General features: G+C 39.8%; 1 protein-coding gene across 1 annotated transcript in view; it reads left to right on the top strand.

Moving 5' to 3' along the window:
* FARSB (phenylalanyl-tRNA synthetase subunit beta) overlaps window positions 1-18,279 on the top strand; it is a 52,010-nt gene extending 33,731 nt beyond the window's left edge. The window contains exon 17 of the mRNA XM_050964056.1: window positions 18,010-18,279. Within this exon, the coding sequence (XP_050820013.1) occupies window positions 18,010-18,161 (152 nt within the window). The 3' untranslated portion in view covers window positions 18,162-18,279. The remainder of the gene's footprint in view (window positions 1-18,009) is intronic.
* Window positions 18,280-27,668: the final 9,389 nt, after the last annotated feature.

The raw sequence follows: 27,668 nt of genomic DNA, 5'->3' as shown, positions 1-27,668 counted from the left end.
ATTTGAGAGAATTTTTGTGCTACATTTTCCTGATTTTTGAATGAAAGAGGTCATGTCCCCAGGATAGCACTGTATATTTCAGGGAAAGTGGGGATTGCAGCATTCCCAGGGCAATGTTGCTTTTGGGACTGGTATCCCATATTCAGCCCTTGTTCCAATATACTTTTATTAGCTGGAAACATGTTTGCTATATAAATGACTTTCTGGACTGGGAAAAGGCCTAGAATAGACTGAGATCTCTGCCTGCTGTATATTCTTTTCCACAAGAATTGGAATCTACTTGTTCCTCAATTTCTTGCCTAGGAAATTTACAGTGGAATTTTAGATTAAAAAAAAATTGTTACTTGAGGGTGATAGTGACTTATCTCCACCCCGCCACTCTTTTCTGGTTTGTTGCATGAGTGTGTGTTTTTTGTTTTGTTTGTTTGTGAGAGGTTTAAAGGGGCCTATGGACCAAAAAAATCCTAGTAGTTCTTGAGAGTACTCCTGAAGCAAAGGCTAGTTGTCTTACCCCCTCACCCACCAAACAAAAGGCAGCAGCAGGAATCTATACAAAAGAACAAGAACAGGCAAGTCATCCATTCTGTTTCTTAAAATAATGACAAAATCAATATGGTAGAGAAAAACAAGACTCTGGGGATAGCAGCTGCTATTTTGTCTACTCACCATTCGTTAGTATACAAGTATGTGAGAGAGAAATTATGACCTCTGTCCTGCTTGAGGAGAGGTCTGAGTTCTGCATTTACTGTAACTAGTGACCCTGACACATCATCTTTGGCAGTCCATAAGAGAGCATGTTTGTGTCCAAAGCTCTAAAGCAACTTTGTTAGATATACAGTAGAACCTCGCAGTTACAAACACCTTGGGAATGGAGATTGTTCGTAACTCAGAAATGTTCATAACTCTGAACAAAACATTATGGCTGTTTTTTCAGAAGTTTACAACTGAAAATTGACTTAGTAACATTTCAAAGCTGTATTATGCAGAATTAAAATGCTGCTTTCTCTTTATTTTTACATTTAACATGGAACTGTACTGTATTTTCTTTTTTTATTTGTCTCTGCTGCTGCCTGATTGTGTACTTCTGGTTCCAAATGATTGACTGGTCAGTTCGTAACTACAGTGTTCGTAACTTTGAGGTTCTACTGTATGTGCTGATTTTCTAGTTGTGTGTTGCTGGCTTACTGAGGTCAACTTACTGAATATAACAGCACATGCAGTCTCCTAGCGCTTATCCTTGATGAACATATATATGCTCACATTTTTAATGTAGCTTTTTTCCATTTTACTAAGTAATGCCCTTACTTTTACTTCTTGCAGATTTTCAAAAGATTTTCTAGCTGAAGTACTGAAAAATACAGTAAGAGCTGATTGTTGGCCAGTGAAATGTAATGCTGAAAGTACACCCTTCAGGTTGACCATATGGCTGTGCCATCAGTCCAGTTCTTGTTCCCAACAGGGATAGGAGCAAGACTTCTAATTTCGTTTGTAGGCTGGTATTTTCAAAGGATCCTCAGGGAGTTAGGTGCCTAACTCTTATTGCTTTTCAGTTGGAGCTGAGCACCTAACTCCCTTAGGCTGTATTTGAATATTCTAGCTGTACATTGTTATTGAACAGACATGTTGAAAGTGTGTGTTTGTTTTATAGCTAGAAATATTTCTAAACGTCTTGCATTCTATGCTGCATCCATCACCATAATGTCTGAGCACCTTACGAAGAACAGGAAAAAGATCACAATAAAGAATTCTTATACAACATATAATTGATTTCTTGATACTAGTGCCGTTTAGTGTTCCTTCTGCCTCGGCACATATTGTGTCCTTTAATAATTCCAGCACCCCCATAATATTCTTCCTATACCTGCTTACTCTGGAGACAGCAAGTCTTAATTCATTCTTAGGTATGTAGAACAGGCTGCAAACACTTTGTAACTTTTGGAGGTGGATGAGTAGAATCCTGTTCTGTATGTTTGAAAACACTTCCCTCCTTCCTATTACAAGAGAGATCCAGAAACACTCGGAATGACTTGTAGATTCCATGCAATTCTACTGACATTGGAATTTAACCTTGGTAACAGTGCAGATGGCTGATACTCTGGTGCTAGACTGAATGCATTGTCACTTCACCAACTTACTTGGAAAGTCCTTGACTTTGGAAAAAGTTGGAAGTCAAAGTAGCTTTTTTTTACTTGCCTTTCACCCTGCCAATTAAGCATATATCAGAGATAGAATATCAAGCCAGTGATGGAGTAAGGTCAATTGTGTGAAAAAAAGATATTCTATAACATCTTAAGGCTGCAGAGGATTCAAAAAAGAGTCAGTGCTCCTTGCTGTAGAGGTTTTAAATTAGGATATTATATCATGTGTAATCTTTATTTTTATGGAGCAAACAGTTTTAGGAACTACACCACATGAAAATTTGTACCCTTTAAAAATGGGTTTACCATATAAAACCATTTCTGAGCTGGAAGGAGTCAAACATTTTTTGTTTGTGTAGTCTTCAGCCAAATCTTTAAACTAATTTGTGGTACAATATAAAGATTTGTGTTTTAGTTCTCTGATAGGCCTGTATTCCTTGTTTAACTGATTGCAGTGGTTTTGATTTAATTTGGAGCATAAAGTCCTGAGTTCATTTCAGAAAGTGTCTGAGAATACAGTTTGTTGCATGTTTAAATATAATTCCCATAAGGCTTCAATGCTGCTTTGCCTCCTTTCTGAATTCACCGAGTAAAGTGAAGTGCCTGTGTGTCTGTTCAGTTCTTTACCATATGTGCAAACCATGGTTATTTAAGCACCTTCTGTTATACTAACACCTTAATGCCCATTGACTTGACCTTAGGGTCATAGCCTTTTTGCCCCTGTACCAACACCTGTGGAAAAATTACAGATGCTGGAAAATATGGGTGAAATTGTGATGTTCCTCTGGCCTTCACACCACTCTTTAGTGTAATCCGAGCTGTACAATAAATGGAACAGAAAAGACGTGAGCAGCCTTGCGGAATAGGCTGTTTTTAAGTGACTAAGTTGAAGGATTTCAATCTGTATCTGATTCTTAGTGATTTCAGTTTCTCAAAGGATGCTATGGCCAGTTAATATTTTCTTGCTACTCCTAGTACTCCTAGTACTCTTAAAATGATACATTCCTAAAGGAGGAAAGTTGAAGTTCTGCCCCACTTTGAAAGTGTACAATAGTGACATGTCTGTAGGTTAATGGCTCCTATAACTATTGGCATAGAAAAAATGTTTTACTTCCTTTGTAGCAGGTAACAATTCATACATCTATAAGCAAACTTTAAATAGATTAAAAATAACAGAGTTTTGTATTGGTCCTATAATCTGTTAGCTCTTTAGTGCTGTTTCTTTATATAAAATTCCTTTATTGATATTTTAGCCAGTTCCATGTAATTAGTAATGTAAAGATCAAAGTTTATGGACTATACAGCCATCACAGAAAAAGAATCAATAAGCAGTCTAAACCCTTTTAGAGTAACCAATCTATCAAGGAGAAGTAACAAATATATGAGCTGAGAAGAACCATCCAGTGAATCTGGACATGAAATGCCCTCATTCCTGATTCATTTCTCTTTGTTATGGTTTCGTGTCTTGAAATGGAAACTAACGGCATTTAGATAGATGGATTGAAAGGTGGTGTAATGTGAATGCAAATTTGTAATCTCTGCTTAAACCTAAAATAACACTCTCCGATAATATTGGTCATCTCTTGTTCCTACTGGACCAGTGTACTAGAAACTATTTTTTCTTCCCTCCGGTAGCTGAGGCCAGTATCGTAAAAGATGATGCTGTACTAGGGCTCCAGCCCATGCTAGTCTGTAGTGGAGCTTTGAAACTTAAAAATACAGGGTTTTTTAATCCTTAATGAATGTCAACATAATGTTATGCTTCAAAATCCTCAAACACAAGGTGCAATAGTATTAAAAATGCAAAGTATTTACTTGCCAGGGACACCTATTGTACTATACTGAGTGTTATTAAAATGCAAATATTTAAGATTTGTGTGTGGAAAATAACCCTTTTTTAATGTGCCCTTCCAGCAACTTTTATCTGATTCTCCAAGCATATGACAAACATCAATGTATTAAACTTAACAACCTCTGTTTGAAGAAAAGTATTGTTATTTACAACTTTCACATGGATAAGTGGGGCACAGAGGTGAAGCGACTTGCCCAGTCTCACAGAAAAAGTCAGTAGCAAAGCTGGGAATAGAAACTAAATTGCTTGACTCTTCGTCCCATGTGCCTTGATAATGAGATTTATCAGAAAGTCTGGGAATAGCATTTGCTTCAACAAAAACTTTTTAAAAAAGCCTGTGTGTGTGAGAGAGAGAGAGAGAGAGCCCACAGCACACGCTGCTTTTGTACTCTCTAAAACTTGTGTGATTTTTTTTGGTGTGTATTTCAACAGCTTTTGCAGGGCCTTTTTAATAGTTCAGTTCAGTTCATGTCAATCATTCTTGTAGGGCATGCAATAGCTTAATACTGTAGATATGCTGGGAAACGAGCCAGTTTGGATTCAACTTAAAAATTACATACTTACAAATCTTTAGTTTTGCTTCTGTCACTAATTGACAGTTGTGTAATAACATTTAATCTTTACAAAGACTGCACTACTTTCCTTCACCTGCCCCCTTTTAATTAAATGAAAGGTGTGTTGTGTAGAAAATTTTAATGACACAGTAAATCATAGTAATAGCTTTTCATCTAATAAGATTTGGCTGTGAAATTACAAAGGTGTAAGTAGCTATCGCGGCATAACTAGAGATGAAGATTTTTGTTTTGTTTTTTCATTTTTTACAATAAATTATGCAACAGACCTGAATCATAGAATCATAGACTTGAGCTTAGTTGACCCTAATTCACAGTCTGTCCCCTATCTGTAGTGGGATGCCTACAAACCTCTTTAGAGAGGAAGGATGATCCAGTGATTATGTATAATCTAGGCCTTGGGAGAGCCAGGTTCTGTTTCCTGCTCTGCTACAGACTCCCTGTGTCATCGTGACTAAGTCATTTAGTCTTCCTATGCCTCAGGTCCCCGTCTGTAAAATGGAGTAATCACACTTCCCTTCCTCACATGTGTTGTGAGCATAAATATGTTAAAGATTGAGGGGTGCTCAAATGCTACTGTACTGTGATGGAGGTCACATAAGTACCTAAAGTATTGTAGGTATGTACAATAGCTAGATAGCTTGTGTGCAGTGACCACTGCTTAATCTGCAGTTCGTAATCATCTCATTGTTACCTTGTGCTCCCATTTGTTGGTGGTATTTGCCTATTATTCTCATGACTGCAAGGTATTTGAGGCAGGGACTGTCTTTTCATTGTGTGTGTATGTACAGTGCCTAGTAGAAAGGACCTTGACTTCTGACAGTACATCTAGGTGTTGCTACAGTTTTATGCTGTCGTGTTTATGCCTCTACTAGTATAAACTATGCCCTTTCTACGTAGTTCATCTTGTCTATTAATATGTAGAAAATGTACAGTTCCAGTGTTGAGACTATCAAATAGTACAGCATAAAGGAACAAAACAAAGACATCTAGTACCTGTGAAAAGCTATCCGCTATTAATGAGGTGGGGTACAGGTGGTCTCCACCCATAGCTTGACAGTGTTCAAATAACAATGACCTTCATTATTACGAACGTGAAATCACTAGTTCTCAAATCTTCTCCAACTGTGGGCCACTTTTTAAGATGGAGGTCTTGCATACCACTGCCTCTGCTAACCTCACAATCTAAATCTCTTGAGCAACTTTCCTTGTGGAACCAAGAATGCTTGGCCACATGAAAAAGGAAGATTTGGACCGTTTTAAGGAGATAAGATGAAACTAAACTCACTTTAATTAGATGGGTGTGGCTGCTCGCTTACTGTCCCATTTAAAAAAAAATCTGTTTATGTCCTCTTTACATTTACACTTCAGTACCAAATTTTCCCTTCTTTCTTCATGCCCCAGCTGCTCTAATCTTTTCAGGTTGCTGTCATATTAATTTGACCTACTGTTTGTGTACTGTCACTCTGGTTTGGTGCTACAAATTTAATCAGGGTTGAATTTATACCCAAGGAAACACCAAACAAAGATGTGAAGCAACTGCACTGGGTGTGAAAAGTTGTTTTTATGTTTTGTTTAATTGGCTGAAAAGTCTCCTGGATGTTCCAAGAGAGACCTGGATTACTGCAAGTAGCAGGAAGCTTTGCAACTTGACTGGCAGATGTTTGAGTATTGTAATGACTATAGTTATGTCAAACTCTGTGGAAAGGGCAGTGGTCCACTGATCACAGCCTCAGAGCCACTACACTATAAAATTATCCGTGGCCTATAGTCACTTTGATTCTGTCTGTGAAATTCAAAACTTTTAAGGTGTGTGAGAACCTAATAAAAATATGCACCATCCAATGCAAAAAAAAACAAAACAAAACCCTGCATTTAGTAGCTTTATACTATACAGCCAGTCATAGATACACTTCTACCTCGATATAACACGACCTGATATAACACAAATTCGGATATGATGCGGTAAAGCAGTGTTCGGGGGTTGGGGGGGGGTCTGTGCACTCCAGTGGATCAAAGCAAGTTCGATATAACGCGGTTTCACCTATAATGTGGTAAGATTTATTTGGCTTTCAAGGACAGCTTTATATCGAGGTAGAGGTATACTCCAAAAGAAGTACAGCTAGGAGCTAGTGAGACTGTTTGTTTTTATCTTGTTTCTAGTCTGCCTCTGAAAGTTTTTGATTGAAGTATTCTTGTCCTATGCTCTCCAAGTAGTCTGCCTGTAGAGGTCTCATCTCAGAAAGGAAAGCTTTGTCAGGTAAAGGAGAGAGGAAGAAAGGTTTTTATCTCAGCCCAACACAGAACAATAAAGTGCTCTATGGAAATTTTAAAAAGACAACGCTATCAGCAATTTCTTACAATGATATACGTGAGCATACCACCATTGGTGGGGTGGGTGGGTGTTGTGGGGTGCTTTTTTTTTTTTTTTTTTTAAGACTAGGGGACAAAAGTGCAAAGGGAGAAGAAGAAACTGTCAAGATAGTTTCTCTCTTAAGCTGAAATGCTGTCAGTTGAATTGGCCTGTTTAGTAATATCTTTCTATGGTCCGGCACAGGAGTGGCAGTGGGAAGCATCTGGGCAAGGACTTCTGGTGAAAAGTCAGTGGAAAATGTGTTTTGTTTTTTGCGTTTCATTGTCAAATCACCTTTTGAGCTGAAAAATATTTTTCTGTCCCCCTTCCTTCTGTCATAAGTTTGGCGATTACCTTGTTCCTGCTCCCATCAGGTTTTCTGCATGACTTGGTGGAAATGTTCAAAAATATAAAATTCTCCTTTACATCTAAATACTCTGAAGCAGTGATTTCACTGTCTACCAGTTCCATGTGAGAGGTCTTCCTTAAGAACGTCTATGACCCTGGTATTTGTAGCTCTGACCTGGTTCTCAAAATGTTTTTCTTCTCTCTGCCCTTTATTCTTTGCTTCATTGCTGTTTCTTCATTGTGGAGACTTCTGGGCTTAATCCCTTGCTTTCCTAGTGTGACTATCTTTTTCTAATCGTACATCATAAGTAGCGTTTATTCCTTAGTCTCAGAAGTCTAGAACCTCCAGCCTGACTCTCATATTAAAACATTAGCTTGTCACTATCTTCCTCCTTAAAATGGCAAACTATTTCATAGCTAGACCAGATACTGTATTTTCAACTGTTTTGTGTTCCTCCCCCTTCCAAAAGATGATTTATATAAGTAGTTAACATCAATGATAGACTCCCGATTACAAACCTCCATTCTTTGGGGAGGCAGCATGGTCCAGTGGCTAGGACAATGGACTGGGATCCCAAACACTTGGGGTGCAGTTATGCCCCATTTAAGTCAATAATGAAACTCCTGTTGACTTCAACAGAGACAGAATTTCATCCTTCAGTTCTATCCCAGCTCTTGCACTAATTTGCTGTGATCTTATGCAAGACGCTTCCCCTCTCTGTGCCTCTGCTTTGTGCCCCCTCCCTTTCCCTGCCCCCCATCTCCAATCCAGTCTGTCTTGCCAATTTAGATTTTAAGCTCTTTAGGACAGGGACTGCATTTATGTATTTTGTGCATCATCTAATACAATGGGGCCCTCCACTGATCTCAGCTGAGACCTCAGTGGTCTATTGCAAAACATGTGTAAATAATGGTCATTTTTATGTATCCAAATTAAAAGTCCATAAAATGGGTGGATGTAAAAAGCAGCCGTGTAAGTACTGTTTGTTAAAATAGTTCTAATTTTACTTAGCCCTGATTATTCTGTGTTTTTGGGGGGGGGGTTTCAGCGAATCTTTTTAAGAACTGGTGTAGACCTTTTCCCACGTATGCATCTGTTGTGACAGAAATGTAGAGACACATTGCTTGCCATCTGTCTTGTGAGATTCTGATTTTAGAGTTTGGGGCTCATCAGCCTGAAGTATGCTACAAAACACAGCGTTAGGCTCCTTGTAGTGCAACATACAATTAAACAGTTGTTAGCATTCAAACAAGATTTTTTAAAAATAAATGTCTGAGGAAAATCATTCATCTTGATATTGCTGTAGAATTCCAGATCTAAGCAGACCCTTCCAAATCTCTCTCTTTAGAACACACACGTTTCTCTTGCAATTAACTGGCAAGTATTGAGTTCAGGATTCTGTTCTCCTTGCACAGGTGGATGCAAAAGACATTCAAAACGGAATAATTTTCAGGAAAATCTTCCCTTCAAACTTGTTTTGTAAAGAGTAGGAAATGTGGACTCCTGTGACTGAGGAATTGACTTTACGTTCACTTAGAATCACTGAATTTTCAAGTTGAAAATGGTTTATTTTCATCCTTAACATAGCTAAAAATCTTAGTCCTAATAATCTTAAAAATTCCCCTTAAAGATGAGTGAAGGCTGAGGTCTTCAGTGTAATGATATAGTATTCTGCAGGCTAATTGGCTAAGCCGTTTTCTAAATAGCAGGAAAAGTGACAGTCATGAAAGTCAACTCACAAGTGGTTCTATGAATTTCAAACCAGGTAATGTCAGCAGATCACAAAAGAAGATGACTTACTCTGGGGCTTGAAATAAAATAAGCCAAGTAAAATAGCATTTATTTAAGATAAATAGAAAAAATGTCTTTCTGATGCACATGTAGACTGTGACTTGACTCAAGCGTTATTATTATTTAACATTTATATTTGGGTCATGCCTAATGGCCACAAATCAGCTGGAGCCCCGTTGTGCTAGGTGCTGTACAAGCATATAATAAATTACAGTCTCTGCTCCAAAGAGCTTTAGAAAATTAGACTTAATAATACTCTTTGTTCCCCAGTCTGTCTGACAGATTCTAAGGACTGTCATGTTTTGGGAGAGTTTCCTTCCTTTTGATGATCAAAAGGGGATGAAAGGTAGCCATTGAATTGGGGGATTAGGCTTTCCAGTGTTAAAGACTTTAGGTTCTCGAAATATTTCATTTCAAGTGTAAGTTAAATGGTTATACATCTGAAAAAAGTCCAGTCTTTATATTGTTTGCAGTTAGGAATTCTCCTGTCTTATAAATGAGCAATGACATAAATAATACCAGATTAACGTTTGGATTAGACCGGATGTAAGATTTCAGTGTACTTCATTGCTAAACCACTGCTTAATCATGTACAGTATTACTGAGATCTGGTTTTCAGAATGGTCCTTAAAAATAGACAAAGGTGTAGCTGCTTCATAAAGCTAGCTTATAACGCAGGTAAATTCTGAGCTAGGCATGCCATTTTTCCTAATTGCAGCACCAAAGCAAATGCAGTGAGTTCAGTGCATTTGCTATGCACATGTGAATTCCTAAAGAAACATACAGAAGTGGTGGGAGAATTCTCCCAAGGATTTGTATTCAATGTATACTATACTCAGTATACATTTTTCCATTGGCATATAATTTTAACACTCATTCTGTTCCACTTTCAAAGAATAAATTAAATCCTGTCATTGAAATCAGTGATCTGAATCATTCATTTCCCTTAGTCATCCTCAGCATTCACACAGATAATCAGGCTCTTGTGGGAGTGTATATTATTTTTACAGATAATTTTAAATTACATTGGAGGTACTGTGTATATATATGTATAACACTGTTTTACTGCTCCTATTTTGTCTCGTGTCTGTTATATTTCTAAACTACAAAATGACAAAGCTAAAATTCCAGCAGCCAGTTTATTCTAGCACTCCAACTATGACTGCCATAGGGGGAGGAAGAATGAGCAAGAATTCTTGACTAGAGTTTAGTGTAGATGGGATGGAAGCTGCTTGTGTGATCCAATACAACTGGAAGAGAAATACTAGTATAGAGACGTCTTTGAAACCTACATAAATAACATGATTCCTTGGAACGGTTGTAACCATTAACTGTGGGGCCCAAACAGTGTTATGACTATGGACTGCAACTGTGTTTGAAAACTATTTCAGGCGTTGTTAAAAACCAGAGTATGGACAGGAACAAAATAAATTTCAGCCAACGTATTACAATAAAATATACCCAGATCTGCTGGGAGGGTTTTAGAGCAGACACATCCATAGAAATAAAATTATTACAAGTAACAGAGAGATACTGTTATATAAAAGTGTAAACTTCTATTTTATTTTAAATATGACTTTCAAATATATTATACGGTTGTGTTTGTATCTTGGGGGTCTGGTGACACATACAAATGATTTAGCTTTTGTCCGAGTGCTTTGTGAACAGAATATTTTTGTTTGCTCTTAATTGTAAGTATGTCCAGGATTCTACAGTCCCTGGGCTTATTGTTGTCCTCTCAAGGGTTTCCAAGCTGAGCTCTATTTGGAGGTATCCAGTATACCACAGAAGTAGATAATTGACTGTGCCATTGACCTTCCCTCCAAAACCTTTGGTATGAATACCTGTGAAAATGAAAGAGAAAACCAATATGGTAAATATACATTTAATTGAACACACCAGACTGTGAACCTGCTAGATCAGTGTGTAGGTGCAGGTGACTATGTTGATATTTAAGTAATTGTAACTCAGTAATTTTTGTTGCTTTGCCTTTTCTCCCCTAAAATTTTTACATTTGATTTTACCTCTTAAAAAAAAAGGGGGGGGGGGCGGGGGCATGTAAAGGAACACACTTAACGTGATCATATTGATTTGTTTGCCCTATTAGCCAGGTTTTACAGTTGTGTCATTTGGGGCATCCTGTGTAATGAGACATCTTGTCAAGAGAAAGGTCAAGTTTTTCGAAACCAGGAGCTTAAAGTTGATGGATTCCGCCCCCGCCCCCCCCCCAGAAGCTGCCATTGGCCTCAATAACTAACTGTATTCACTAGCTGTGACAGAGGGGTTGGTGACAATGGGTTGACTTTAATGGGAGCTCTTGAAGTCTCAATACTTGTGAAAAGTCAGGTGGAATTTGGGAGCTTCATTTTAGGCTCCTATTTTTGGACACCTTGAATTGTGTCATGGCAAGATGTAGCCATGCAGGATAGTGTATTTTGAAGTCTAATTAATATTTATGCAGTTTATACTACATACAGCTATACTACTTTGTGGCAATAGATTGTGTATTGTTATATAGATCATGTATTGTCTTAATCCGATGATCAGAAAAGCTACGATTTTTAGAATAAACCGAAATAGAGATGAGTATAGAAACGTGTTTTTCTCCCTGAAGTAGGGAAGATTATTTCCACTGACTTTGTTATAGTTAGGTCTAAGTTTCTGGGGACTGAGCCTGCACAGAATGCGCAAGGAATGCCAGTTTCTTTTCAGATGTTGACTTGTCAGGTACTGGATCCATGACTTTTTTTGTATATTTACAAGGAAAAAAAGCAAATCTATAAAGTAAAGAACATGATTTAAGGAAAATCTGCAAATATAGAGAGCAGATGAGACACTTCAAAAGAGGAATCTAGGATAAGCAAGTAAATGGGCAAATAAAGTAACCAATGGGAATGGAATTAAGATGAAAGACTTTAGATGCCACATGCTCAAAAACACAGCTCTGCTGCTTTTAGAATTCAGGGTCCACTCAGTTACCCGCTTAAGCTTTGACTTCCGAAGTTCCCTCAAATTATAGGAATGAATTGGTATGTTCTAAAGCTTATCCTAACTCTAGGCCTATAATATTACCTTAATCTTTTTTAAAGGAGAGAGGGGCCAAGAATGGGCAGTGAAAAGAAACTGTGCAAGGTGTTTGACAACGAAGAGCAGAGAGAGCTCACCAAGCCTTTTGAAGGTCAATTAGCCAGAAAATGTGCTAAAGACTAGGTTCTTCATTGGATTACTGGCCAAAGAATTACCCCCAAAGCAATCAAAGTGGTCCTACTGTCTGAACACAGAAAGACAATTATAGATTTTGAGGAGATGCTACAAAAGCTTTAATTAAAGGAATTTTTTCCACCTCACTGAGTGCTGAAAATTAAATTCTTGTTTGCACCTATAAGATATGGCTTTTGTCTGTTGCTTGCATGTAGTATGCCTAAGACATTACTGGCTTTAGAGTCTCTTTTTGTCAGAAGGCATTGTATTGCATTTCATCCCAACCCCTTTCATAGCTGCTGGTTATAATGTTGACATATTAAAAGATGATTTTCTCCCACTACCACCTTTGTTTGGTTTCTTCTGACCTGTTGGGAGTCTATCAGCAATGACAATTAGATCTCTAACTGGATTTCAAGGTGAATTTTAGACACTTGAACTGGTATTTGCAAGTGAAGCTTTTTGAATTTCTCCTAGTTTGACGTTTTTGTTTATGGAGTATGAGGGGATTAGTTAAATCAGGAGACCCTGTTCTTTAATCTAAAGTTAGTCATAAAAGTGAATGGAGTAGTAAATTACAATCTTTAACCTAATGTGGGCTCTTAATAAGCTTTTGGCACAAGCCAGGATCTCCTTTAGGAGACTTACAACATAATTGCTTCAGTAATTATTGATGTGAAATCTCACCTAGCAGCAAAGGGTTAAGGCCTGGTCCGTATGCTAGCTGATCATTACAGGTAATTTAGAGGTGAAGTTTAGTGACTGCTTAACTAGTAAAACCTCTACACTAAAGAAACTTGGACTTAACAACTTTTCACAACCATGAAACTCTTGAAGTGACTATGTAGATAACCTTGCCACAGATATTACTGTTGATTCTATGTGTCCACACAAAGACCACAAATTGCCTGCTGCTAGCTTTGCTGGGAGAATGCCATTTGGACCCTTTTCTGCTTTGAAGCTGTATTAAAATTAAATTGAAGTCAATTTTCAACTTCATATGTGAACAGTCCAGTTTAATTCAAACAAAACAGGAATCTGTGCCTCTCCACTGCAGAGTTCAACAGTTGACTGGTCCAGGAGAGATCCTGAAGCTTATGTCCCCGACCCCTTTGTTCTCATTTCTTATTTACTATAGAATCTCATCTCTGTTATGTGATTTTCTTGTTTGTAAAGTAGCCTGCACATCTATTGCATTTGACAAATAACGGACATCCCTGACTGAGTATGAACAGAAGTAAAGAGCTAGTATGGAGGGTTGAATTCTCAGCACCATGCGCTGGGAGTCCATGGCATGCCTCCTGTTAATGGGAGTTTTATGTCTAATTCCTCACACTGAAGGCTACATGGAACCTCAAAGTAAGATATGAAATCAGAGTGCATTCTCCAAACTTAGCTGATGGGAACAACAGCAAGACACTGACAAACAGCCTGAAAGAGAGAACCCCCAGAACCATAGTGAGTTCTTTTCTATTCTCAGCCAGTGATGGCTAGTGGGACCACACCTCTATCAGTGTTCAGGTTCTAGCTGATCTTTTTTCTTGCTGCTGGTGCATTCCTTTACTACGTTATTGCTCATTACCCATGTAGTGCTAAAGAAATGCCTTTACAAAACAAGGATAAACTCCCTGCTCTAAAGAGTTTACAAACTAATACTTGTACAATACTGAATTTTAGTTATTGCTTTTATAAGAGGTTGATTATGGCAAATTACACATTAATTGCTTGTTAGAAAAAAGTAGCCGTTTTAGCGTTTCATCCCATGGCATCCTAAAGTTTTAGAGTTTAAAGTTTAGGATGTTAGTGTTTTGGGGAATATCTTTCTAAAAACACGAATAATTTCATTAATACCACTGCTTTTGGGTAGGGCAAAGCTGGGCATAGGTGGGAAAAAAAAGTTTGCTAACTGCTGACTAGGTTGTGTGCATATTAGAAATTCCTGGCTAGTAGACTATTCCTGTGTAAACCAGTTTCACACAATGGCAAGCGGCATAAAGCCTGAGAAATGTGACCACTCTTCATTGTGTCCATAAGCTCCTCACAAACTTACAACAGCAAACACTGTAACAGTCTCAAAGAAGTCCAAATAAAATATTCTACATGTAGCATGACTTATTGCTTTATATATAATATCTTCTAGAATGTGTATTGGTCACAGGATTCTAACTCTTCTGAGGCAACAGTTTTAGAAACAAAACAAAATACTGGCGTGGCAGTGGATTACTTTATTGAAGCTTTTGCTAATAACTTATTTAACTTTGATACCAATAACAGCCCTCTTCCAGTAATGCAGCCATTCTGAAACCAATTAGTTCAGCAGTCCTGCTCGTTATGACCTCTAACAAAGGAGTATCCAATATACATATGCCTTTTTATAGTTGGGACTCTATGCAACTACTCTTTGCTGCACAAATGAATAAATCAGAACTTCCAGAGAGAGATGTGGTATAATATGATCCTTATTAAGCCCAGTGATGATCAGGTCCCTGCATAAATATATGGCTTAGTATTAACTCATTGAATACCATAGGTTATATATCCCTCTTCTAATGAAGGGGCAGTTTGTATAACCATGATAATGATGTAGTGACAAAAACTGATTTCATTTTAGGGTGACCTCAGTACAATATTATTATAGCATGATCCAAAGGTCTCAAAGCATGTTAAAAACAATTAAACATAAGGATAGAGGGTGGTGTACCCAGAAAACTGAGGCACCAGAGGGTTAAGTAAGACACGTTCCTACACACTGAGTGGCACAGACAGAAATCGACAGAATAGATATTGGGAGTTCTGACTCTGTCTCCTGACTATCCGCTAGGCATATTCTTAAACAGCGTTTTTGGGATACAGTTTAATGACTTTGACACAGTCTCTTGCTATCAGACCATATTGACACATTGCTCTTCTGCTTGTTAAATTTAAAACTCAAGTCTTGAAGAGAACATCACTGTATCCTATTCAAATAAGTTGGTACAATACCAGCTTTATACACCAAATGGGCAACTGTCGTCACTGACAGCAAGCATATTTTATTTCTTGATTAGGTTTTCACTGAAAGTGAAAGAGAGGTTAGTATACACGACACTTGTTTTGCTTTTCTAATTTTATTTTTTCAAGCTTTACTTTAAGGGACCATTTTGGGTAGAACAGTTTGGCAGTAGAAAGAGACTGTTTAGCTAGATCAACATTTCAGTAGAATTTACGGTGCACATAATTTCAGTTTTAAATGTCCAATATAAATATGTATACCAATGTTGGATTGGCCTTATAACTGAGACTGGAATAGTGCGATTAGATTTAAAGACATTCTCTCATTCAAAATATTTTTAAAAGCATTTCCTTATTTATATTACTATTATTGTTTACTAACACTTTCAGTTTTAACAAACAGTACAGAGTGAAATATATATTAACATTCTGTTGGTATTTGCCACAGGTTGGCTAGTGAGTGCAGAATAATTAATTTTTATTTTCAGATTCTTGCCCTTGTAAACTTTGTCTATGACCACTGCAGGAGGACTTTTCAAAATAAGTTCCCATTGATGTTTTAAAGAAGAAGAAAATTTGGGACCCCATGTCTGTTGGCTCTTTGAGTTTCATAAAAGATGAACCTGAGGTTCAGGGCTGAATTTGACCTGATATTGCCATTTTAAATGGCTCTTCCTCAGCACATTATAATGACTTGAGCCTATTCCTGCCAGAATTTTAATAGCACTTCAGAGAAACCAAAGAGAAAACTGCCATTAGGGAATCTGTCTTTGGCCTTATGCAGGGCCCAGAGCACGTTGGCCCAGGGCTCTGCACTGACTCAGTTCCCACCAGTGTCAATAAAACTGAGACCCTCCCTGCCACAGAGGATGTCTGCTGAATGACCTCCTCAGCACAGCATCTGCAGAAGTGAGTGGGAGGGGGATGAGCTTCTCCCTTGCTGTGTCTTCCCCTGAATCTCACCGTACAAGGAATGCTTCATTGGGTTTTCTTGTAGAAGGTGTTTTGTGGGTTTTTTTTTTTTAATACAGTGAAGAGAAGCGTAGGGGGCAGTAGAGTTTGGGATTGACCACTCTCTGTGGTACTGTCTCCTGGTGACTCACCAGAGTTCTGAGTGGAGATCTGTTCAAATATTAATGTAGCTGAAAGCTGGACCTCCTTCTGGGTAGCAGCAGAACAGTGTGGGCGATCAATGGAGTTGAGAGGCCTTGCCTACTCCTTATACCCTCCCCTCTCTTGAGGGGACTGTACACAAGGAACTCTGCTAGAGCTACTAGCTACCGTTCTTCTTGTCCCATTGGGTAAATCACTCTGGTCCAGAGTTATATGCTTTGATTCCAGGAGGTCCCAGTACACTAGGACGTGAGTCACAGGTCTCATTTTTAGTAATTTAAGATGAGATCAAATAGACCCTAGACCCTTGCAAGGTTCCTTCTGGTGTAATAAAATAACTCCCATCCACTGATGCAGTTTAGGGCTTTGTTTGTGACTGACCTGACAGGAAAAGAGAGGGAAGAGTTGTTTCTCCCAGTATTTTCCCTCCCTTCTCCACTTCTCCCTAGAACGTATTTTTCCTGAATCTAAAAAAACATTTTTGGAATCTTAAATCTTACTAACTTGGAAATACTATCCAGTAATGTTTGCCTACAGCAGTCACAGGGAAGAACTGTTGTTGATGTGTGAATCCTGCACTTCATTATTAGAGAAGATAGAAGGAAATACTTATCAACTGTTTCAGAAGTTTGTTAGCAGAGTAGAACTTTCTACATCTGTGGCATTTAAGGCTTGTGTACACAGGAAAGTTTTACCAGTTATATTGGTATAATTGTATAGATATTGTAAACCAGTGTAGTTATACCTACACAACTCCCCATGTTTATACTATTTCCAAGTATAAGAGTGACTCTTTTCAATGTAGCTTAAAACCCTTCCAAAGTAACAGGAGCTAATCCAATGTAAAAGCCACTTTTATAATGTGGGGTATAGACCTGTGTAACTATATTGGTTTAAATTCACTATTTAGCTTATATTGGTATAACTTTCCTATGTAGACAAGACCTTAATGTCGGTGTATAAGTTCCCAGACAGTAAGGGGCTCCCAGTGAGAAATCCTCGTGTTTCTTCCTTTGCTGACTTCCTCTATTACTGTTACAACTAATTTTTTTTTTAAACTACCAAATAACATTTAAAAACTTGATGCTTGATTTGAGATATATAGAGGAAGATCTCAGGCTTCCTTTGAGTCAGTCATTGCTGTGGTTTTACAGTATACATGAAACTGCTTAAAAGCTCTTCTCCAGATAAGGAATGTAGGTCATGTTACAAGTAATGTGGCATGTAATCAAGCGTGACATTCCTGCTCACCCCTTAGATGACAGCAAGCTTTATTTTCCTAAACATAATAAGGTGGGAAACATTCAGGTTTTTGGATAATACTTGAAGTATGCTAAATTTCTTGTTAACTTCAGTGTCTCTCTGCTGACTTTACTCATCTGCGCTGATTTCTATTATAGGAAAAATGCTTGTCAAAACAACTTTAGAGTGGGGGGGAAATGTCCACGTTAGGGCTCCACGTTTTATTTTTAACTCGAAGTGTTTCCTTGTTTTGTCAATCATTGCACATCTATTAATGCTAGAAAGTGAGAGAGCCCATTCTTAGCAGAGAAACCGGTTAAATAATAAAAGCTTTGTTCTCACTGTTAAATGTCTATTAACTTTTTTAGCCTGAAGAAATATTGATTTTTCTCTCACTTTCTTTTCAGACTCGGCTTTCTTCCCTGGCCGTTGTGCTGAGATCTTTGCCAAAGGTCAAAGTATCGGAAAGCTTGGAGTCCTTCACCCTGATGTTATCACCAAATTTGAGCTCACCATGCCATGCTCTGCCCTAGAGATCAATATTGAGCCCTTCTTGTGAAGACAAAACTGTTATATCACCTCCAAATGTCCACTTCACATGCAACCATGCCCCTTAGTCTCTCTCTGCAGAGAACATCCACTTATACTACAATTTTCTAATAAACTAGAAAAACACGGTCTGGCTCCATGTGTAAATATGTTCCTTACATTACAATTAGGCTGTCATTTGCAATGTAAGAACGTGGTAACTAGGGCTAGAATGTGCCATCAATGTGTTTACTCCCCACCCCCACACACACACAAAAAAAGTTGGGTAAAATCCCAGTGTATTACAAGAGAAATGCAATGGCAAAGCACATGATTAGTTTTCAAAATCAGAAATGTTCCACAGACAGAGCTTCATACTGTAACTGATTATGGCTGCATAACAGGAATCTCATTCTTTTCTTATTGCATGAAATAAGATAATTGATTAGCACAAATGTTGAACGAATGTGAGCAGAACTAAGGAATTGAGCTTTTATTCTGTACGGTTGTCATTTGCTCATCGGTGGTTGGGGAAGGGAAATAAACTTTTTCATGAAAACCAGAGCTATTTTGTAAGCAAGACTTATACAATATCTCCTGCAATGCAGTAAGCAAAACCTTTGATCTCTTATCATTCTAAAGTCAAAGAAAAATCAAAGTTGGAATTATTTCGTGGTAGATATAAGCCTTATCACTTTGAAGCGCTGCACTAACCAAATTGGAGAGAGAAATTTAAAAAAACAAAAAGCAGACTGACCTTTTTGCTTAGAGTCCAAAAATATTGATCAAAGGTTTTATGGGATGGAGGCTATGATGTATGTCTGCAGAACTTGATACGTTTCATGCTGCACTTGCATAGCCATAGCAATGGATTTCAACTCCTGCCGCAGCATTTGAGAGTGGGCATTGATATAGTTGTTTTGCACCTCCTTACCCAGCCTTGTGTGTTTGCTGTAATGACTGACCATTTGTGTTACCTTCCTTGTCTTGCCAATCCTCAAGGCCTCTCAGTGTGGTTGTCATTTGCTCTGATCGCCTATTGGAACCTCTCAGCATGACAGAGGTATTGCTGTTTATGTAGGTCAGTTTTCACAAGGGGGCACAATAGTTTTCTCCTTCATGGCCTCCACTAGCTTGGAAAATGAGCCTGCCCCAAGCTGCAGCATTTCTCCAGATATCCATTCCCACGTAGAACAGCTGAGTCCGTAGACTTCTTGTGTTGCTTTTAAGCAAGCTCTTTACTCATGTTATAATCTTGACAGTTGTTCACACTGCATTATAGCCAGTTCTAAAGTTGCCGGTTATGACTGTTACATATCTTGCACCAATACAATGTACCCTTATTTCTACTGGGGGAGCCTGCCAGATCTAGTCCTGTAGGGGAAGGACAGTATAAATGTAAACAGCTGAGTGGTGGTGGACAAGAGTGTTACAAATGCCAACTAAATAACAAGGGAGATGTGTAGAAAATGGTGATGGTAAGGTCAACTGTCTTCCAAGATGTATTACTTCAAAGCACCCATGAATGGAACCATTAGGTCTTTTTAATGGTAAATCTTTCATTATTCTTAACAGGTGGGGGACTGTGTGTTAATATATTATGAAAAAATGCATTACAGCTACCCATCTGGAAATCTTATTGTCAGTGAGTTACAGTTACTATCAGATGGAAGTGTAGATTTTACTTCTCTGCATGACAAACATGAAATGAGAAGATATTACATACGTAAGGCAACTGACTCTACCACGCATAGAGTGAGAGAACTGCAGCTTGCAGTTTAAAGTCCCTCAGGGATTATCAAGCCTTGTCAGTTGAAAGGTATATTCTTTGTGATGCCTACACAGCTATAACCAGGCAAGCTTTCAGTGTGGGAAACAAGCTTGAACACAGATGGTAAGTATTAAAAAAACCCTTTTTATTAGTGGGTCATACGTGGGGATTAGAACCACAATAAGGCAGATTTGCATTTCAGCATAGCGCAGGCATACTTCTGTACATTAAATATACTTCCATACACAAGATTTTTGGACACTGTGTCCCAATTCTCCTTTGAGCTTATCCTCTATTGAATAATGGCCTGGTTAGGTTGTTACTAATCATTGCGCTGCAATGGTCTCTGTGGGAAGGGTTATGGGTCAAGTTTTTTTCTCTCTGGCTTTATATCGCCTTGGCATCTGAGTGCCTCACAACCAGTGATGTTATCCAATAATTCCTTGTGACAGGGGAAATTACATTTAAGTTAGAGAGGCAAACTGAGGAACTAAGGAGCTGCTTTTTAGAGTTTCTGGCTCCCCACAACTCTACTTAACATAAGCGGGAGCTGCAAGTGCTCAATAACTGGAAGGTTCTAGTAAGTGATTTGCCCAAGGTCGTCTGAGAAGTCTGACATCTGGGGATTGAACCCAGATCTCTTGCAGTTTGTTCTGTTCATACTGCAAGAGTTTATACCTTTCTTGCACCAGCAGTAAGTCTCCAGTCCATATACCCATCTCCCTCTGCAAAAGATACTACACTTACTCTTAGCCATGGCATCCATTGCACTAATGTAGCATTCATTACCAAAGGAAACCACAGTGATGAGGCTTATTGCAGTAGATTATTTTTCTGCTGTCCTTTACTTAAATACCTCTTTCTGACACCATTGGAACCCAATAACAAGGTGAAACTTTCGGACTGATTGAATTTTAGAGAGGCTCAAAATTAGTTTGTCTCACTACTGATCCCAAACCATTATTGCTAGTACAGTCCACTGGTCGTGAATAGAACCTCCCTTCGTTGGCTTTGAGCTCTGGCCATAAGTGGGGGCAAAATGGATAAATGACTTGCAGCATCAGGAGGGAAGGATCTTGAAGATTCTGTGTTTTGTACAGGTGAGATGAAACGTGCTAAGGGTTGAAGGTACAGACTTGTCTATAGAGTAGAACTGGTCAAAACATGAGAAATGAAGAAAAATTGTTGTTTTGTGTTTTTTTCCAGATAACTGTTAGCAGGCTGAGCCCTTCTATAACACATTTTAGAATTCAGTCAAGCAGCAGTAGTGTCTTTGCAGCAAAATGATTAGAGATCAAGGCTCGGCTTTTTGAGAATGAGCTTTTAGTTTCCAGGAGGCTCTTGTCAAGGTTAAGTAGCCAGTGATGCGAACAAAACAGAAAAGGTGATGGGCTTTCTTGCTTCTTAGACAATTCAACCTCCTCGTAACATGGGTTCTGGGAAGGAGTGTCTGCAGAGAAATTGTCAGTCAAAATTAGAGCTGATTGTATTAGGAGATCGGAGTCTGAGTAATGGAGGATTTACTATTGTCAACTGAGAGGCTTACCAATGGGTCACAGTATTTTACTGTTACCTTGGATTTCCAAGTGTTTAGACCAGTCTACTGTCTTTGGTCTAAGTAAATACCAATTATCCAAACTCTAGAGGGGAAGATGTTACCTTTTATCCTTCTCAGTGTATAATCCCCATACTGACCAGTACAGTGCATATTTCTTTACCAGTTAATAAGAAAAGAAAAGAAACAGGCTTTAACCTTAAGACATTGACAGAATTTGATACTAGTGCTGAGTATGAAAGAGCTAGAAAAATACAGACAGACCTCTGCATGGAGAAAGGGAGCATAGCAGCACCTATTCATGCATTCTCCTTACTGCTAACATTACTGTAACTACTGTATTCATCAGAATACCTGCACTTAACATTTTGTTTTCCTATCAGCTCTCATAATTCAGAGGCTCGGTGGCACTGTTTGCTAGGGTGGTGTCTGTATTTAAGGTCTACTTGGAATGTTTTTCTCTAATCTATTATGAGGTCTGATGGACGTGCTTTTATTTGTTTTTACAGGTTGAAGTGGGGTTGATGAACTGAGGGGCAGAGGAGCTTGGGATTCCCACTAACCTGCTGGTTGACCTTTGGAAGGTGGCTCATTTCAACCATCTGTAAAACAAGTATACAACTTACTGCTCTGATGTCTTGTGAGGTTTAATAGTTGAGTTCCTCTGAAATTTGCTCTATGCAGTAAGTGGGAGGAACTAGAAGTTATCTGATGTATATCCCTCTACCCTAGTCTATGGTTACAATTACTATTTCTATTACAGATTGATGTCTAGATTAAGGCAACATCTCTCCCTGGGCAGTTTCTGCTTTTGGACAGATGCCACTGTTGTTTACAGTTTCAATGATTCTTAGCTTTGCCGAGGGGCACTAAATAAGCACAGCAGGAAATCAGTGAGCCAGGCCCCAGGTTCCTGCTTCACCTGAGAGACTGCTGTGCACATTACAGAGCTTCTTGTAAGCTGGCAACCTCCGACCTCCACACGTCATGTGACAGGAATTGCCTCAGACTAGTTGCCCTCTGGGAAGGAACACCAATCAGGATGGGTAAGGGAGGAATTGGGGACCATCACAGCTCTGTACGTGGAGTGACAGCCAGCATAGCTAAGGCTGTATGGTAGGAGACGTGTGTGTGTGTGTGTACACACACACACATTACTATTATGTGTGTGTGTATATATATATATGTGTACACACATATTTTATATATGTGTGTGTGTATATACATGTGTACACACACACACATGAAGTGTCACTTTATTTGGTTGTTTTCTTCTCACTGTCACACAGCATGTGCTAACCCTCCGCCCACACACAATCACGCACAGAAAATGTAGTTAAACAAAAGTAGGTTTAATTGAATTTTTGTGCAAGCAAACTCTGTACATGCAAATCTCCACCATCTTGTTATTGTCTCTTCCCCTTCTGGTTGTTTTGTGAAGCTCCCTCTAGTGTCTGTGTATATTGCATGTCTTAGCTTCCTCCCTGTTCAGAAAGCATAAGGGTTAGAACTAGAATGCAGAACAGAAACGTTGGTTCCCTTTCTTCCTTCCTCTTGCCCCCAAATCAGCAAGGGGCTAGAATCGCCTACCAAAAGAGAAGGTTGTTAATTTTGCATATAGGTTGTGGAGAGAGTGGGGGGGTTGGGCCCATAAAGAGAGTTTACCCTAGGGCAGGAGTTCTCAAACTGTGTGACGCAACCCCATTTTCATGAGGTTGCCAAGGCTGGCTTAGACTTGCTGGGACCCAGGGCCACAGCCTGAGCCCTACCACACAGGGCTGAAGCCGAAGCCTGAGGGGCTTCAGCTCTGAGTGGTGGGGCTCAGGTTATGGGCCATCTGCCTGGGGCTGAAGCCCTTGGGCTTCGGCTTTGCCCCTCCCACGCACCCATGGTGATGGGGCTCGGGCAGGCTCAGGCTTCTTTCCCCCCTCCTGGGTCATGTTGCAAATTTTGTTGTCAGAAGGGGGTTGCAATGTAATGATGTTTGAGAACTCCTGCTGTAGGGAACTGACAACAATAAAGTAAAAAGAAACAGCTAGTCTAACTCATGTAGTAGTTAGAATAGAAGGAACCATCATGCTGGCCCAGACCAAAGTATATGGTGGGAGGAAACCTCTTCCTAAGGCCAGCTAGTGATCACCCTATGTCAAGATCTACTGGGATTTATAACCCATCTCCTAGCCTACCATCACCACAGAGGCCAGATTTTGTTTAATTTGTCTATCGCAGGCCAGCACAACATGCGACCCAGGGGCCGCATGTGGCCCGCGTGAGCTCACTGTGTGGCCTGCGGGGGGTGAGTAGGTGGGCTCACTGTGTGGCCCGTGGGGGGTGAGCAGTTAAGCGGCGGGTGAGGGAGGGAGGCTGAAGAGGCGGGTGGGCAGTGGCAGGTGGTGAGGAGGCAAGCGGGAGGTGTGGGGGGTTGAGGAGGCGAGTGAGCAGGCAGTGGGGGGGGCAGGTGAGCCGGCGGCGGGGAAGGGGGGGCTGAGGTGGCAAGCTACGAGTCTGTGGCTGACCTGTTCTTCTGATCTGGTCTGGCTCCCATCTCCTCTCCAAGGGTTGCAGCTGTCTGGAGGTGCTGCCTTCCACGTCTTCCTCATCCACACCTCATTCATTCAACAGGACAATTGATTACAAAGTTGGGAGAAGATCTTATTCTACTTCTAGCAAAAAGACATTTTTTCTTTTACCTTAATTATACTGCCTTAGGGGCCTGCTATATATCAAGGTTCAATACCCCTGTTTCGGTGGGGCAGCGCTGGGGAAGGAGGGTTTGTTTCCGTGGGGCGGGCAGTGCTGGAGGAGGGGTATTTCAGGGGGGCTGGGAGGCGCTGGGGAGGGGGGATTTTGGCGGGGCCGGAGGGGGGGTTCGGCCCTCGGCTGTTTTCTTTGGAGTAATATGGCTCTCGCCGCTTTATGAGTTGTGCAAGCCTGGTCTAGCGGGCCCCAGCAATAGTCAGCAGGTATAGTTACACTATTAAATGTATATTAGAGATGAAAAACTGACAAGTCAACTGAAAACGAACTTCCTACTGTACAAAATCCATTTACCATAATTGCACTTACTTCTGATATGGTGCACAGGGAGAGTGCGCTCTCTGGTAGCATGGATAGAATCTTTACAGATAAATACCTTAAACTGAACCTGGAAAAAACAGACAACATGCTCCATCCACAGACCGCCTCTTAGTTGTAGCCAGCTGCTTTTTGCACTAGATGAAATTTCTGAATAGGCCTCTGAGATAGCTCAGAGGCATTTCCAGTAATCCAAATACTTAAGTCATTTAAGTAATATTAGTAACTACAAAAGTCCAGAAGCAGTTGACTTTCAGATGGAAAATCAATAACTGGGAGATCTAGCCCCATCATCTCTGATAAATAACTCATCCTTTTTTAAATCTTGGTGACTCCTTCTCAATATAATAAATTCTGTGATTTATTGGACTTCACCTTGTAATTGCATATGCTCATTTAAAATCAGTGGGGCAACCCAGTGACTGTATAGAGCAACTTGATGTAGTCATTACAAGCAATAAACCCATGGACGGCTGCTTGGTGCCCTCCCATTTGTGATGTCACACATGGTAACAGCCACCACAAATATTTTGAAAATAACTTAGTAATCTTTAGCTGGTGAGGCAAGAATGACTGGCCACACTGGCACTACTTGTATAATCAAAGAAGCCAGCCTGTTATCTAAACCTATGAGAAACAACGCAACAGCTAAGAGAGACTTATTTTGGGACACAGTATTGATGTAAAAATTGTACATACATATATATACCAAACATAGAAACCTAACTTCCCCAAAATGAAGCTTGCACTGCTACAATTCTGGGTTCTCTGACTAGTGATCCCTTTATTGATACATTTGTGCAGAAGAATGGGCACAGTGAGGCAGGGAAAGCATCATGTATATGCACACACATGTCTACACTACAGTGGCACAGCTGCAGCTATGCCGCCCTAGTGCTGTATTGTAGACACTTCCTAAGATGACAGAAAACTATCCTGCATGTTGGTAGCAAGGTTGATGGAAGAATTCTAGACGGGGGAGGGGGGGCGGGTTGATCGCCTTAACTAGATCACTCAGAGGTTACGAATTTTTCACACTTCTGAGTGCCGCAGCTAGGGCAATCTACATTTTAAATTTAGAAGACTCTGCCAAGAAACTACCATCATTTGGGCTAAGGGTTTGACTGGGGATTGTGATCAGGTGGGGGTTGGGGGGTGAAAGAGAAGCATAGGCAAAAAGCAAGAAAGCCAACCAGGAGCCTGTGAGCATAGTGTGACCCTGGGAAAATCTAAAGCAAGAGCTTTTGGGTCTGTTGGCTAAAGAGGCTTGGAGCTGTAAGCTAGGAACCTGTTCCTTTTGTTCTTGGTTCCTCCTGCATTTGGAGAAGGTGGACTTTGTATATTCCTTGTAAATAAGATTGTATCAAATAGAATACCAAACTATATCAATTTCTACTTCCAACTGGAATATCCAAAATTTGACCAGCTCAGGGATCAGCAACCTTTGGCACACGGCTCGCCAGGGTAAGCACCCTGGCGGGCCGGGACAGTTTGTTTACCTGCCACGTCCACAGGTTCAGCTGACTGCGGCTCCCAGTGGTCACAGTTTGCCACTCCAGGCCAATGGGGGTGGTGGGAAGCGGCGGCCAGCACATCACTTGGCCCTCACCACTTCCTACAGCCTCCATTGGCCTGGGACGACGAACTGTAGCCACTGGGAGCTGCGATCGGCTGAACCTGCAGACGTAGCAGGTAAACAAACCCGCCCGGCCCGGCCCGCCAGGGTGCTTACCCTGGCGAGCCGTGTGCCAAAGGTTGCCGATCCCTGGACTAGCTGCTCTTGTTGAAGAGCGGCAACACTATCCTTGGCGAGATTACCAGCAAGCAACAAAGTCACGTAGCATCATAGACAGAAATAGTGTTTGCAGTGTGAACATTTGTTGAGCAAGAACTGAACCTTCTACATAAGTCACCAAACAGTTATTAGACAATTTTTTTCCGTCACAGACAACCAAATGTGGATCTGATTCAGTGACACAAGATATTAAACTCAGGTATGTCTTAGGTCTGCCTCTGTTAGGAATCCTCTCCCATCTCTAATGCCTGATATCCAATCACAGAGAAGTAGCTGCATACTGACTACAGGAGAGGTTCTAAAGAAGGCCTCACTTCACAGTAGGTCACATACATTGCAGCAGGCCATGTGAAGTCATAACAGTAAGCATGTGTGTTCAACAGAGCAGTAGAGGGAGGGTGCAGGATCCTTTCCAAAATTATTTTTAAATACAGAAATGAGAAGGTGTTTTTTACTATTTTGACCCAATCCTTTAAAAAAAAAAAAAAAAATTTAGTACTTGGACTAATGGCTGTAATGTCTCACTGAGACACTGGAAAATCAGTACCACACAGCAGAGGCAGAATGTTTTCACCTGACTGTGCCCAACAGCTGTGCAGGAGAAGAGCACTTGTAGCTTGAGAAAGAGAAGGGATTTACTCGAGGCTTTTTGGAACCCTATTATGGACTTTTTAGGAAACACAGTTTATTGATCATGAGATGTTTTTGTTTATTGCTACCATGTTCTTGGCTATAAATTTGCACTAACCTCATGCTGTTTTACACATGAGGGCCCATGCAGCGTTGATCGTGACTTGATACCACAAATGTATAAGTGTTAAACCTCAATTATGCTAGGTTCTAAGTGGCATTTAAAATTGTTAGCTAGTGCTGTTTAGTAAAAATAACCATACCTTTTTTCCAAATCTATACTGGTTATACAGACGGATTTTTCTAATCTCTGATGTTTAGGGCCACTATTAATCACTGCTTCTCCTGTAATTAAAGGTTTGCACACAGAATTAAAAACATTTAATTTCCTGTGGATAGCATATTTATGCTGTTTGGTAGGCTTTTAAAATTCTTCCTATCTTTATTAATACCTTGGTGGGATAGTTGTAACTACAGAACATCGACATTAATGACCATAACAGGTCTACTATGGGAGTTTACAGGTTTACTGCAGATGGAGGTGGCAATTGATTGCGCAGGTAATGGATGTTTCAAACTTCAAGCCATTCCCTTTCCATATCAACCAGTTTCAAAGATTAATAAAGATGTGACAAGCTACAAAGTAAATAAAACCCACCAGCTTTTGGAAATAAATTTATTTTAAAGTTTGAAGCAAACCAGGTAAGACTGC

The sequence above is a fragment of the Gopherus flavomarginatus genome, chromosome 8, assembly GCF_025201925.1.
Source record: "Gopherus flavomarginatus isolate rGopFla2 chromosome 8, rGopFla2.mat.asm, whole genome shotgun sequence".
Classification (NCBI taxonomy): Eukaryota; Metazoa; Chordata; order Testudines; family Testudinidae; genus Gopherus; species Gopherus flavomarginatus.
The sequence above is the reverse complement of the archived record's forward strand: the minus strand, read 5'-3'. Positions and strand labels throughout refer to the sequence as shown.